This window comes from Impatiens glandulifera, chromosome 1 (genome assembly GCF_907164915.1).
Source record: "Impatiens glandulifera chromosome 1, dImpGla2.1, whole genome shotgun sequence".
Lineage (NCBI taxonomy): Eukaryota > Viridiplantae > Streptophyta > Magnoliopsida > Ericales > Balsaminaceae > Impatiens > Impatiens glandulifera.
In genome coordinates this window covers 74,126,723-74,142,809 of record NC_061862.1, presented here as the reverse complement: position 1 = coordinate 74,142,809, position 16,087 = coordinate 74,126,723, and the positions used below count along the sequence as shown (strand labels likewise).

At 33.7% G+C, this 16,087-nt stretch overlaps 2 protein-coding genes across 3 annotated transcripts; both read left to right on the top strand.

Moving 5' to 3' along the window:
- Nucleotides 1-415: 415 nt before the first annotated feature.
- LOC124918909 ((+)-neomenthol dehydrogenase-like) lies at nt 416-3,352 on the top strand. 2 transcript variants are annotated; one of them, XM_047458984.1, is made up of 4 exons: nt 416-803; nt 1,305-1,365; nt 2,438-2,583; nt 2,851-3,352. In XM_047458984.1, exons 1-4 carry the CDS (start codon nt 537-539, stop codon nt 3,232-3,234), a joined length of 858 nt encoding a protein of 285 aa, XP_047314940.1. In that variant the 5' UTR covers nt 416-536; the 3' UTR covers nt 3,235-3,352. The 2 variants fall into 2 exon arrangements, with proteins under 2 accessions (XP_047314940.1, XP_047314939.1); XM_047458983.1 differs by having other exon boundaries at nt 422-803; nt 1,305-1,370; nt 2,401-2,583.
- Nucleotides 3,353-5,620: 2,268 nt separating this feature from the next.
- On the top strand, nt 5,621-7,535 carry LOC124932530 (SWI/SNF complex subunit SWI3A-like). The gene is made up of 6 exons (XM_047473182.1): nt 5,621-5,837; nt 5,967-6,237; nt 6,620-6,831; nt 6,921-6,961; nt 7,356-7,387; nt 7,455-7,535. Exons 2-6 carry the CDS (start codon nt 6,034-6,036, stop codon nt 7,533-7,535), a joined length of 570 nt encoding a protein of 189 aa, XP_047329138.1. The 5' UTR covers nt 5,621-5,837; nt 5,967-6,033.
- The last annotated feature ends 8,552 nt before the right edge of the window (nt 7,536-16,087 follow it).

The following is a 16,087-nucleotide window of genomic DNA, read 5'->3' as shown; positions in this document are numbered from 1 at the left end:
AGCTGCTGAAACTTAAAGTTTTTCCCTCTTTTCTTTCTTTCGCTCTTATTTCTTGCAAAAGAAGATTTCTCCCATTTTATATTACTCCCAAATAAGTGAATCAAGTGGGGGCCCAAGATGAGCCTATTTGGTGGGCTTTTCATCATGAACTAAGGAAACAAAAAACCCAACATCCTTCCATGAACACAAATGGCATCCTATCTGTAAATAAAAATATATATTTCGATTTCAAAAGAGAAGATAATATATGAGTTATCCAAATAATAATAATAACTTTTTCAAACCAAACATGACTTGATCACATTTATAATATGTCCCCACTATGTCTAGATAAGGAAGACTTTATATCCACTACATTTGTAAACAATTTCTTCTTCTCTTCTTTATGTCTCAATCTTTTTTCCATTTTAACTTCTTGTTACTAAATACATATTATGTAACCATTACCTCATCAATATCACTTCTCTTTTCATACACAATATAAGGTTCCTATCTTCTTTTGTGTTTTATAAGCAAATGCAAATATAGAGAGAAAGATGGACGGCAAAAGGTGTGCGATTGTGACCGGCGCGAATAAAGGATTAGGGCTCGAGGTATGCAGACAGTTAGCTGCAACTGGCATCAAAGTGATTCTTACTGCTAGAGATAAGAAAAGAGGACTTGAAGCTATGGAGAAGCTCAAAGGGTTGGCCGGTGATGATATCACTAATATCATCTTCCATCACCTTGATGTGGCCGACCCCTCTACAATTACACCTCTTGTTGATTTTGTGAAGGACATGTTTGGAAAGCTTGATATATTGGTAAGTGTTTGTTTTTAGGTGATATATACTTGACTTAATCTTGTAATAAAAAATGATGATAGTTGTTTTTTAATCCATTAAGATACCAGTGATAACTAAAAGATTAAAAGTCACGAATTTGATTTATACTTAAAAAAATATTAAATTGAGATTGAGATAATAACTATATAGGTCATGCTAACTTTTAGCGTTAAAAAATTTAATAATTATTAAAGATTAGTCTATTTAGTGTTGAAAATTTGTATGATCCTTCACAATCATAAACTCACCCCAACATTTTAACGGTTTGTGTGCTTTTTTATATTTTAGAATTATTTTTTCACAATTTCATTGATAATATCTAATGGATTTATCTATAAAAAGAAAGCAAAAAGAAAAACACTATTGATCTCTTTAGATATTCAATTCACATTTATCCCCTTTGAATTAGTTATTTATTTAAAAGAATGGAAATTTGAAATCTTGTTTGTATTTGACTATGATTTTTGCTGTGATCCATAGATCAATAATGCTGGTATTCTAGGATCCAAGGTTGATTGGGAATCCCTGCAAGGTATTATTGGTAAGGTAATGTCTAATTCTAATATAATACTATCCTTTTATAAATGGACATTAACTAGAAAAGGTGACAAAAAAGTATATATGCAAATGAAACATATATCCTCAAACATGATAAATCTAATATAACTGTCCCCGGTTGATCATTTCTACTAGTCTTTTGGTGAGCGATAAATTTTTGAGGATGGGAGTATTGTTTTTTTCAGTTAACTTCTGACAAATTTCTAACTTCTGTTTTTGATGATTTTTCACAAATAAATTGTAATTTTTACGATTTAATGGATCAATGAAATTAGATTTTATCATTTGAAAAAATATATATGGTTCACGAAGTCCTCCATTCCATACTAGATAGGTAAACTCATAGAAAATCCTTTATGTGGTATCCGACTTCTATCCGACTTCATGTCGTAATTTACATGTTTCTGGGCAGGATTTTCATCGTTTCACTGAAGAATTTAAAAAATAGGACAAACACCAGTGACGTCAATTGATATCACAAACTCTTGATAGCAAACCAAATTCTTCAACCAAAAGAAAACACTATTATTACTACCAACGAAATATTAATTTAGTTAGAAAACTTACTAAGGTCGCAATCGCGCCCAAAAGTAGTATGTTGGATAACGTCTTTCGTGTCCCATTCATTATTCCTCTACCACAAAACCATTGTCGGGAATAACTATGGAAAAATCAACATAAATATGTTTTACTCTTAATTTCTAGCTTTGGCCTGCCAATCCGTCCAACTTTGGTTGGTCACTTTCCTCTGAATTTCCTTTGAATTTCAAAAGTGTTGTTCTATTATGTCTCCCACTTTGTCTAACTTTAATTTTTCTAGATGTTATTTTGTTTACATAAATAGGTTGAATTTGAATTTAAATTTGTGTGATTAATTCAAAACTTGTATTATTTATCAAAAATATTGTTATGTGTACTTGTCATGCTAATTTCGATCAACAAAAAGAAATGTTTAATAACAAAATGCTTATTTAATGTTAGAAAATGTTCTATTTTTAATATGTTAATTACTTGGCAGCCCGGATGGACTGAAGACAAACTCAATGAATTAATAGATTCTCAAACATACGAGATGGCGGAAGAATGTATCCAAGTGAATTATTACGGCACGAAAAAGATGATTGAAGCATTTGTTCCCCTTCTCCAACTATCTGATTCTCCAAGAATTTTGAACGTTTCTTCAGTCGCTGGAAAATTAGAAGTAAGACTTTTCGTGTCTTCATTTCATTCAAATTCAAATTGATTTGGTACATAGTTCTTGATTATTACAGATGAAAATTAGCCACAATCTTTCCAGTTTCTGAATTGGGACACTTTGAGCTTTTTATTTATTTATTTTCATGGTTGACATACTTGGCATTTACATGTCATGCTCCGTATTTAACTCAAACACTACTAAAACCAATTTTTACTCTGATTTGCCCATTGACTTAAGTTGTCTCGACTTGCATACAATTTTTTTTTTCAGTATTTGTCAAATGAATGGGCTAAAGGAGTGCTAAATGACGTTGACAACCTCACTGAAGAAAGAATAGATGAGGTGGTGAAAGTGTTCCTCAATGATTTTAAAGATGGAACTAATTTGGAAACCAAATGCTGGCCAAAGATTCTCAGTTCTTATATAGTGTCAAAAGTTGCTTTGAATGCTTACACTAGAGTTATAGCCAAGAAATTTCTGGGTATTCTCGTGAACTGTGCTTGTCCAGGTTATGTTAAGACAGACATCAACGAGAATACTGGATTACTTTCCGTGGAAGAAGGAGCCGAAAACCTAGTTAGAGTGGCTTTGTTGCCTGATGATGGGCCTTCGGGAGCATTCTTTCAACAAGCCAAACTCTCTTCTTTTGAATGAAAATTAGTTAAAGTGTTCTTATATTCAGTTATATATACTTACCATAAACTTGTATATGGTTACTTGTTTTAGCTTTGCCTATATAATTTGTTTGAATAATTTATATCTTTGAACTTCATGAACATTTTGCCTACAAATATTTATATTTTGTGATAATTTTTATTTGGCATTTGTGATTATATATCATTCTGAAATATTGGAATATCATAAGTCAATTTATTTTTGATCTCTTTTATTACATTAGTGTATTTTAAAAAATATGACAGAGATATCTTAAAGTATATTCTAGTATTTCTTTTGGCTATGAACTAGCCTATATTAGGGCAATAAAAATGAAAAACTCATTAACGCTAACATTGTATGTTTATTTGTTGTTGAGTTATTTTTTTATTTTTTAAACAGTATTGTTGGTGAATGGTGATACTTTGGGCACTAACATTTTTATTATTAAGCTTAAACAATTTTTATTTATATCATATATTAAAAACAAAAATTAAAAAGATATGAATAATATAATATTTTTATCGACACTATATATAATACAGACAAATACTTCTAAAATAAATATTTTGCACTACAACAAAATATATTTTCGGTGACCTATAATTGCCAACGCATATTAAGCGTTGACAAAAGTAAGGAGAAAAAAAGTTTTTGCCAACCTTTAAGTGTTTTTGACAACCTTTATTATTTTTATTTATATTTAAAAACCTTCAAACAATAATTAGATAACATTTTTTTTAATATTTTGTTTCTTTGTTTTCTATTTTACTTATTTTTGTTAATTTTAATTTTATAAATAAAATTAAAATTAAATTGTCTATTTTTTTTATCTCAAAGTTCACATTTATTTATATTTTGAGTTAATTAAATATAATTTTATTATTAATATAAAATTAATTAAATAAAATTAATATTAGATGAAATATAATAAATAATTTCTTTAAATAAATACTATAATAAATTAACTATTAAATAATTAAAGTTTAAATTAAATGTATTTATAATTTAATAAATTAATTTTTTTTTTAAACTTTAAATATTTGCTATTTATATATATATATATATGAAGTTAGGTTAAATGGAATTGGAAAGTTTTCTCAATCTCTAGTGGTCGTTCTCCCAATCTCTATGTGGTCGTTCTCCTCAATCGCGCCATCACCAGCATTGCTCCCGTAGCTCACACTAGCAGGTAAATGAATCCTATAGCTTCCTTACCTTGATTTTGTATTCCAATCTAGCTAGTGAAGATTAGAGAGGTAAGAGGTCATTTATGGAATTCAGGGGTAATGACGAAGAACTTTCTTCCGCTTCATGGAGAGGGGAAGAAGAGGATAAGTTTAAAGACGCAAAAATGAAGGTCACCAGCTAGCAACTTTGGAAAATCTCATCACATGATTCCGATGATTCGCTTAAATCCCGAACTCCGTTATAGTTTCCAGCGTAACTTCTAGGTCTCTCTTTCACTCACTCTATCTCTTTCTACATTATTAACGAATATGTTGCGGTAATATGTTGATTTAGGATATTAATTGTTGTTAGAGGGTATGAAATTGACAAAATATGTTCATCCAAAACCCTCCCTTGCTGTCCCTGCCGTCTGAAACCCTTTCCGAAGCCTCTTCCCTCCTACAGCTGTTGTTGCTTCCAGTTTTAGGGAGAGTAGACCAGGTCTATATCATTCTCCTCATCTATTTCGCACCTTCTTCTATCAATCTTATCTAGTCTTAATCGATTGTATTTTTTATGATAATGCAGGGAAAACATATGAAAAACAGAGCTGTTTTCAATCCAACATTCCCCCTAAATCTATGGTACGGTAATGAATTTTGATTTTATTAGACTTGAATATGTGAGAAAAAGAAAGGAATAATATAGTTTTTATATAAAATGGGATAAAGGGAGTACATGTTATACTACAGATATTTAAATTTGATTGTTTTTACCCCTATATTTTGCAGGCGCAAAAACAATGATTATATTTTCAAGTTGTATTTTGTTTGGTCTATCACTTTCAGCAGTGTTATCTTGTCCTCCATTGTGATGATTTCATATCAAAAACATGAAGTCAAGTTTCTCAAATGAGTTTTGGAGTCTTTTTTTCTGTTTAGCAATGAGATTCCGAAATTGATTTACAATCTTTTATTTTCTTTTGAAGCTAGTTAACTGGATCAATCGTTTCGTTAAATCTGTTTTGTGGATGTTCGAGTGGGCTGTGGAACTACCCGATGAGTTACGTGATGCGAGAGAGTGATAATATTGAATCTTTAGCAGTAGATTTGGGGTTAGTATGGCTAGTATTGAATCTGTTAATGGAATTGTTAATTCTGATAATGTTATTGTTGGATCTATTTACTATATTCCTTTAAATTCAGGTACTTATCAATATCATCATTCTTTTTGATTTCTTAATCTATTATTGCTTGATTGAAACAGAGTTTAATGTTTTTTACTTTTTTTTGTTCAAATGTTTGCAGTTCCTGATGAGCCATCATATCCTGCAGAGAGCGTTGTTCCTCCAGCTCCTACTTCTGCTCTAGCACCGCCTGTTCATGATGTTGCGTGGTAACATGGATTGGAGTAGTTAAATTCGTCAAATGAAGGTAAGAATAAGATGCTGATAATCTCAAGTAGAATAAAAATATCTGGATATATTCTGAACAGATTGTTCCATAGCAGGAGATTTTCTTCATCAAGTATTGACTGTAACTGGAGATTTTTTTGTGCTTCAGGAAGAGGACACGATAATCTGTTCAAAATGCTACAAGAATGGGAACTATGGGGTGAACAGGTCTGCAGATGATTTCAATCTCATTCAAAACATTATTAACAAGACTAAATCCAAACGAGTCTCATTCTCTTGAGAAAACTGAAGCAAAAGTCCAAGACAATGAGCTTGAGCATAAGGGTGAACAGAATGGAGATACTGAGATGGAGACACCAACTCTGAAGAGAAGACGAAGTGCTTCACCTTCAGACAATAGGGGTGCATTGATGGAACAGGTTACTACTATTTTCTCTTCATAAATCTAGAAATTTGTATATCATACATCATGGACATTTTTACTTATTTAAATTTAAATTAAAACATTCACACACACTATATTTAAAATCAGTATCAGATGGTTTAATTAGAACAAGGTGATTTCAAATCAATCATCCAGTTTCTGAAGTTTTATTGATTTGATTCAACGAATAAATTACTCGCCTTTCTGTTATAATACACAATTAAGGTTAAAAAATCATAAAAATTCAAGATTTCAAATGACATGTTACTCGACTGTGTCATTTCAAGAGGTTTTTCAGTGAAAGGATTATTTGAAGGTTTCAAATTTTTATTACCCTTATGTTGGATAGTTTGCTTCCCTGTTCTCTTATTGGATAGTTTGTTATCAGTTCCTCTTATGTTGAATATCAACTTTCTGCAAACTTGGTAGCTCTCATATCCTCTTTAGTTGGTCCACATATCACTGCCTCTGCGGCCTCTGCTGCCATCGCAGCACTCTGTCATGAAATCCAATGTCCAAATGAGATATTTGATGGTGATGATAGTGGCGATCATGTCTTAGGTTCTTCTCCTGAAGACATCCTTGAGAGGTTAATATCTTCATGTTTTATAATAACGATATCTCTATTTTCTTTTGTTTCAATGTTTGGATTTTTTACCTGCTCTCTTCTCCATTCAGAGAACACCGGGATGAAGGTACAGAGGCTGGTGGAGGTCTTGGTGAGTTAGGTTAGTATATGTGAACTGTAGCTAATTTAAATATTTTTGCTTAAAAATGTAAAGCAAACTAAGCTATTGTATAGTTTGACTAGTGTAACCGCTTCCATCTTTTTTTAATATTCTTGTTCACGTAGAAACTCATTCAACCCAAGAAAAAGATACGATACCTTTTTTTAATATTCTTGTTCATATATTCATGAAACCACATCAATTCCTGCTATATGTCTTCTTCCATTGGTTATACCTCGAGCATGACTATTGATGTTGTTGGTAAGATTTTTCTTTTCATTATTTGGTAAAAAAAATGTCATTTTTCTCCTTTTCCTTTCTGATTATAAACTTAATGAATATCGAATGTCGAATGTTGGTTCTCAACTCAATTGCTCAATCACAGTGTCTGTGCTATGTGATCTCGGTGGACTTCAGGTGACCTTTTAGTCATATTCATCTTTTTTTAAACTTGATCAAGAACCGTCCTTGATTATTTTTGTAGGGACCTGATAGACTGGAGAAAGTTGGAACTTGTGGTTATATGAGTCACCTAAAAACCCTGCATCATGATGACTATTCTTGAATTCAGTATTTGAAGATTCCTTTTATATTTCTGGTAGGTTACATCTTTAATATACTCGTCTTTTATATTTCTGGTAGGTTATATCTTTAATATACTCGTCTGGTTGTTTGAAGATAATATTGATTAATGGAAATGAATATGGTTGATTTGGTTCTTAATGATTGTGTAAGTTTATTTAATTCTTAATCTGTTTTTCATGCCACATTTGTGCTAATTAAGTTAAAATATTTTCAGAATTGTATATGTATTTGAAAGTTAAAATATTTTCAGAATTGTATATGTATTTGAAAGTTAAAATATTTTGAGAATTGTATATGTATTTGAACCTTATTTACTGACAGGTATTGTTTATTTATCTTACTTCTTTTGGCATAGGTAGTCGTGAATATACTGAAGAAGAAAGATGGTGAAGGTGACTTCTCACACTTCTCTGTCGTCATCTCCGGTGAAGATAACAGTTTCTTCTTCATCTTCTACATTTCGTACAATCGGATTAACCAGTCCGATCCGGCGACTTTCAGGTTCAAACAATGTTAATTCACCTCTGAGTGGAAACAGAGGACAGAGAGCTTCTAGCGGCGGGGGAGGAGGAAGTCGTCGTCTTTCCGTTTCAAAAGACACCGATGAATTCGTAGCTTACACAGTTCACATCCCGCCGACACCCGACCGAGGAACGACATCGGAATCTCAAAATAGTCCGTTGGAGAGCAGAAAGAGTGCGGCCGGAGGACCCCACATCGGGTCTTATGTAAAGGATACGCTTTATACCGGCGGGTTCAATTCGGTGACACGTTCCCACGTAATCGTTTCGTCTATCAACAATTGTGAAATCGGAATTGATTTGTGAAATCGAAGGTTGTGATGATAATGCACAGGATAAGAATTGGAAAGGTCAGTGTGAATGTGGGTTTAGAATTTGTAAAGATTGTTATTTGGATTGTATTTCTAATGGTACTGGATATTGTAATGGTTGTAAAGAGGCTTACGAGTATTTAACCGATTATGAAACCTCTTAATCTTCTGGTTCTGGTACTGAGAATTTATTAATTTTGTTATAATTAAAAATTTCGTATAAAATAATTTTTCTTAATAATTATTCAATTTAAAAGTAAAATAAAAATGTTTAGATAAAATTGTAAAAAAAAAAATCAATATTATAATATACAAGAATTTTTAAAAATTAAACAGACTTTTAGCAACGCTTAAATTAAGGTTATCGACGCTTAATTTAGCGTCGTTAAAACTTACGCCCACCCTGCTTATGGCGACGCAAGAATAAGTGTCGGTAATATTTTTGGCGACGCTTTTATGAGTTGGCAGAAGTCTTTTTAAGCGTCGCCGAAAGTCTTTTTTGTTGTAGTGTTGGTTGATTCAAACACTGAAAAATAAATAAACAAAAATAATAAATAAAAAACGAGAAAGGTAGAAGGGAAAATGAAAGAAAAAAAAATATGTATATTAGGATCGGTGTTGACAATAGAGACGGGGTCTGACTATTGTGACAACTTACAAACTTCAATTTGATGTTAACTCTATTAGAAGTTAAAATATGTTTCTATTCTTCGCAAATCTTTACAAACTCTTGAACAAGTTTAAGTGCGGAATCGTTTGTTGGATTTGAAGTTTCGGATGAATGAATATCAATGGCAGAAAGTAAAGAACACAGAGAGTTTTATGGATGTTCGGAGATAAAACTCATACGTCACCCTTTCTTCCTCAACAGGAAAGATATTCACTAGAAAACTTTAATTGGTATAGAACCCACTACACAAACCCAGTCAAAAAACACAAGACATAACAACTGTCTGCTTCTGAACTTCTAGCTAACTCTATTGATCAGAACAACCTCTGTTCAACTTACAATACTGAAATTTCACACAAAAAGAACAATATACGATTTACAATATGATCACAGCTAGACAATAGGTAATTTGCACTTCAGCTTGAGAGAGATTAGATAATTGATAGCAAAAGCAAATTCTGAGATTCTGGCCATTTGTAGAGAGAGAGAGAGAGTGTGTGTGTCTTTCGGCCGTTGTCCTTGAGCTTCTATTTATATTTGAAGTACACCAATGGTCCAATCTTTCTTTTGGACACGTGTCATTTGTCCGTTGGACAACCTCCAATAGTACGAGAGTACAGTAGACTCTGATCATTGGGATCGTGGTCGTACAAGACTGATAGTGCGTCGAATATCCTCTGATATTGTGTTGTACTAAAGAGATACAACATGGGCTATTTGAATGATAAACGCATACATGGCAGTCTTTCATTTGTTAAGGACAACTGACTTGTAAGACCGTTGATAACGAACACAGAAGACGAGCTGAGTAGAGAAACAAACGCTCCTTCAGATATCTAATCAAGGTTAGAAAACGTCTAACTACGCTTCTTCTTCAGACTGCATCTAAGAAGGTTAGACGACGTCTAAATACACTTCTTCATTAGACCGCGTCTAAAGGAGTTAGACAACGCATACTCACGCACTCCTTAGACCATGTCTAAAGGAGTTAGACGACGTCTACTCGTGCATTCCTTAGATCACGTCTAAAAGAGTTAAACGTCGTTTACTCGCGCACTCCTTAGACCACGTTTAAAGGAGATAGACGACGTGTACTAGCGCATTCCTTAGACCACGTCTAAAAAAGTTAGACGACGTCTACTCGCGCCTCACAACTTGAGACGTCTATTAGCCAAGACGTCTATTTACATTTCTTTGAAATGTATCTGCGAAGAGACAATTTCACATCTTAGTCTTGCTCGTTTGCAACGTTGAATTAAGCTCTTCAGCTTTGTCTGTGCATAAGTAAGTTTTAATTTAATTAACCTGCACATCATCAAAATAATGTCAACTCATAATTAGAACAATGTTGAATTAAATAAACTTATTTCCTTAGTTTATTTTAATCAATTTGACTAGACTCAACGTAATATATATTTTTTTAGTTAAAGATATTTGAACTTATAGGGTGAGGCCTTGTTCAGTTGAGGTTATTAAAATAATTTAGAGTGGGAAAAAATCATGATTAATGATGATTTTGAAGAGGTGATAATGTTTTTTTTATAGAAGGACATAAAATATATTAATATATGTAAATAAAATAAAAAATAATAATTTTAAATAGAAATTATTTTAGTATTTTGGTTAAGTAATTGATTGATTTAATGGATGAGAGGGAGATTAAAGTGATGTTTGATTTTGTTGAGTTATTTGAATAACTCAAAACCAAACCAAGACTGAGTCTGCCCTAGTCCATGAGTAAACATGACTAAGAAATTTGATGAAATGACCCTGATAATTGGTCAAATTCTAAAAATGACACACGCTTGATAAACTTTACAAAAAAAAAATGACATTTTCGGCCTACGAAATGTCCATCTTGCCTCGTGAGTGACGCGTAATATGTATTAGGCGTGAGGTGAATTATAATTCACGTCACGCGTAATATGTATAATTCACCTCACATGTAATACATACAGAACGCGTGTGTAAACATGAAAATTTGACTTACCCTATTTTCCAAATAATACTATTATGTTTAATAATATTAAAATAGTATTTTGGATTTTTTTATACAAAATAACTCAAAGAAGTAATTAAAACCTAATTAAAGATGAATTAATGTGATAATTAAACCTTAATTAAGAAGATTTTCCAAAATGCTAAAAGTAATTGGAGGATAAACTATTGTATATATTTTACTCAAATTAGACCAAAGAATGGGTTTAAAATATTTGATTGTGATTTAAACATAAATTATGTTTAATTTATTACTTAAGGCAATTAAATAAAATACCCCAAAATTCCCAAAGATTCCAAAAAAAATAAAATATGATCATAATTGTTATTATGTGTCTAGAAATATTTTTTGTAAATTTTTGGGTGATAAAATAGATTTAAAAAAGGATTAAAAACCGATTTTTAATAACCTTTTAAATAAAATATAATACATAATCATGTGTAGCTGAAATTATGTTTAATTTATGCAGCAGGATTTTGGACCATCAGATGAGCGCCCAGATCTCATCTAACAACCCATACGCTCTTACGCAGCCAGATGTAGCGGAGCCACGTGCGCGCACCCGCACTGAATCAACTAACGGGAAAGACTAACCCTGTTAGTCAACCGGGCTGACTACAGATGGAATCAGATGGAACTCGGCGTCTCGTTACACAAAATGACGTTGTTTTGTTCGTCTTCTTCGCTGGGACGTAGGGGTCGTCGGATTCGCTCGTTGTCGACGCGTTTCTTTCAAAAGCTCTAGCTTTGGCCACATGTGATCAAATTCACTGATTTTTTCACCTGCATGTTCCTCTTGTTAGCGCTTATGATAGGGCTGCTAGCTGCCGGAGATAAGTTTAGGTATAAGAGCGCCGGAGGGTATTTTTGACTCAAATTATCCCTCCTCGACCGACCTATCCTCCCTATAAATACTCCCCCAAGGTCTTTAGATCAAATCATCAAACAATAGCTATCAATTACACCCCAATCCACTTCGGACGAAGACCTGTAAATTCCGGCAAAGAATAGTTTTTGTCAAAATTTCTCCGGTGAGTCAAGCTTCGATCCAGGTTTTTTGATCACTTCCAATACCTCTCAAGAGTGTTCTCCGGCTATTGGTATGAATCCAGAAGCATTGAATTCCGATTTGTAATTGAAAATTTTGAATTTCTTCAAATTTTATTGTTTGATCAGTTTGATCTTGTTCTTATGCTTTATCATATATTTTCTTTGTTGAAAATCATTATCTATGTCATGTATAAGCTTTTTGTAGAAAGAAAGAAGATCAAATCCACCAAAAATAAAAATTCGAAAAATTTGATTTGAAAACTGTTTTTTTAAATATTTCTATTATTGGTTTAAATCTAGATTTGTTGGTCCAAATATTTGTTATACATGTTTGTAAACATGTTTGAATAATTTCCAAACAACTATAATCAAGTTTTGATCATGTTTGATCAAACTAAAATTTGAAAAAAAAGAAGCTTAAAATCTGGAATTTTGAAATTTCATGTTTTTTGTTTTTAATCTGGATTTGTTGATCCAATTAGTTGCTATACATGTTAATTGACATGTTAGGATGAATTCTAAGCAAATGTTTCATCACTTTAATCATGTTTGATCGAATTGAGTTTTTGAAAAAAGTTGGATTTTGATTCAATCTTTAAAAACTGTTTTAATGATGTTATTATGTTCTTGTTTGGTTTAAATCAACTATATTCATCATTTCAAAGCTAATGGTAGAAAAATTAGGCCTTGAAAATGCCTAATTTAAAATATCCCAAACTTTGATCTAGAAATGATGTTTTAAAATTGATCATTGTAAGGACTTAAAAATCATGATTTATGTTAGGGATTTTGTTCTTCATGATCATATGAACTTACTGTAGCTTACAAATCTTGATTTCATCATTCCAATAAAAAATTACGGACTTCTAAAATTTTGGACCAAAATAATACACCCGGTCCTAAGAATTTGGCCTAGGACCGAGAAAATAGACCAGGATCGAGGGCCACGACTGAAAATTTTTAGCTTAGACCAAGGGCCACGACCGGTGTTCTTTAGTCAGGACCGAGGGCCACGATCGATGTTCTTCATCTAGGACCAAGGAAGACGACCGATGTTCTTCAGCTAAGACCAAGAGCCACGACTGGTGTTCTTCAGTGAGGACCGAGGCCGCAACCGACGTTCTTCATCTAAGACCGAGGGCCACGACCGACGTTCTTCAGCTATGACTGAGGATTAGGAACGAGCTTTCTAACCTATTAGGACCGAGGACTAGGACCGAGCCTCCACTTAACCTAGGACCGAGAAAACCTAACCTTAGGACCAAGCCTCCCTTAGCCTAGGACCAACAAACTTGAACCTAACCCTTGACCTAGGACCAACAAACTTGAACCTAACCCTAGACATATGACCGATATCTACCTAACCCTAGGACATAGCCCCTAGACCAACAAACTCAACCCGGGACCGAGTCTCCTCGGTCTTCGACCAAGCCATCCGAGTTTGGGAACGAGCCTCCGAGCCCAAGACTGCGCTCTCCGATCCCTTGACCCATAAGATCGATCCATGGTCCGAACTACCCTAGTCTTAACCGATCCTGTCCGAGCCTACATCGGCCAAAACGAACTCATACCCTAAGAATCCAGTCCTAAGGCATGTTTAGTTCCACTTTTTAAAATTCAAAGTTATTTTTGTAATTTTGGAACCCAAACTCATTTTTAAAAGATCAGAAAATGATATTTTGTCACATTTTCGGGATATCTCCTAAACCAATGTTTTGGATAAGGGCTCGTTTAGAATTTATGTTTAAATTATGACATTCTCCTCTAATATTTTCAGGTTTTAATTAATCTGAACATTGACACAACATGTACACCTCTTATTTGAACAATTTTGTACAATTATTTAAAATCTATCTCTATTTAGGACCCATGGAGTACTAATTACAGATAAGAAATATTATAATTAGATTTATAGAAGCCAGACTTTGTTTATTTTAGAAGAATTTTGAAAACCGTCCTTAAGCGTGCGTAGGGGATGTTGGGTCAAATTATTTTGACTAAGTGTTGAAATAGTTTGACTATTGGGATTTTGATGGTGAAATGATTTATGCGTTTTGATGAAGGTGTATCGAAATCAGATGTCATGAGGCTTGGTTCAAATGAAATTCATTAGACCAATTTGGCATTAGATGCACAGAGTTAGACGTGCAGTCTAACTAGCGAAGTTAGACGTGTAGTCTAACTAAGCGGTGTTATACGTGCAGTCTAACTAGAGGAATTAGACATGCAGTCTAACTTAGTGGAGTTAGACGTGCAGTCTAATAGACTCCGTAATTAGACGTGCAGTCTAATATATTCGGAATTAGACGTGCAGTCTAATAGAAAGAGAAAGTTAGACGTGGAGTCTAAATCCTTCAGACAAGTCTGAAATAAAACCGGAATTAGACGTGCAGTCTAACTCGTGGAGTTAGACGTGTAGTCTAATAGAACCGTAATTAGACGTGTAGTCTAACTCGTGGAGTTAGACGTGTAGTCTAATAGAAAGAGAAAGTTAGACGTGGAGTCTAACTCCTTCAGACAAGTCTGAAGTAGAACCGGAATTAGACGTGCAGTCTAACTCGTGGAGTTAGACGTGCAGTCTAATGGTTTGTGAAAGATTAGATGTGAAATCTAATTTGTGAAAGTTAGACGTGTTGTCTAACTCTTTCAGATTAGTCTGAAGTGATTGTAATTAGATGTTTGATTTCATTAGACGAGGTCATCTAACTGAAATACGTATAATGTTATGCTTAAGCAGTATGCTTGAAGCTAGCACCCGCCTACCCATGTGCTATAGCTGTACTCTACTCCTGCTCCACTTTCTAGTGAAGATCAGTACGATAGCTAGACACAACCAACCAACGAATGACACGTAAGAGAATATCCCTCACATTACTTGTTTTGTAGGTACATCTCTGATGGAATATTCGGTGCACTACCTGTTATGTACGGCCACGATCCCTGTGCTCAGAACCTGCTCTGTACTATGGAGGCTTTCCAATGGAAGAGTGCCACGTATCACTCTGAAGATTCGACCGTTGGTCTCTGCCCAGTATTTATCAAATCTCAATGACAACGGACAATCTCTCGATCATCTTGCTGAAATTACTGTGTAATCAATTCTTTGAATATTAAAAGTTGTGAGCTGCTTTCCTAATTGTACTATGTGTGAATCAAGAGAGAGCTAGAATCAAAAACACCTTTAACTGAGTGATATTCTTCATCTTGTAAATTGAACAGAGTGCGTTCTGTTCAATAGTGAGCTAAGTGTGTGCAAACTGTATTTGATTCGAATCATATTATAGTGAATCCTTCCGGTGGTTGGAAGAAGGGGTGACGTAGGAGAGCTCCGAACATCCATAAACAAACTGCTGTGTCTTTTCATTTCTGTCATCTTTACATTCTTCATCTTGAGCTTCAAACCTAAGTAAATAATTCCGCCTTGATTCTATTTCAAGTGTTTACAAGGGTTTGCGTAAAATAGAAAGCGAATTAAATCCCTAACAAGATTTCTTTTAAACCGTTTTTCATAAGCTTTCATCAATCGCCAGACCCTCGTCTCTATTGATAAAGCCAATTTTATCAATTGGTATCAGAACTCTGTTTCTATTCTCAAGCTTTTCCTGAAAAATGTCGACCATAACCAAAGATGCCAGTGCTACAGCCATTCCAACATTCTCTCGAGAAAACTATATTGTATGGAAGAAAAGAGTTCGTGTTCATCTTTCTTCTCTTCATGACAACATGTGGAGTGTCGTCACAGAAGGTCCTATCAAGATTGATAAGGAGAAAGCTGATTGGACTGCTGAAGAAAAGAGGCAGAACAACCTCAACAACATGGCTCTTGATGTTCTATACAGATCTCTCGATGATAGCATGTTCAACTATATTATCGAATGCGATACTACCAAAGAAGTCCGGGACAGACTCACACAACTGTGTGAGAGCAACGAGCAAACCAAGGAAAACAAGATTATGGTTGCCACTCATCAGTTTGATAGT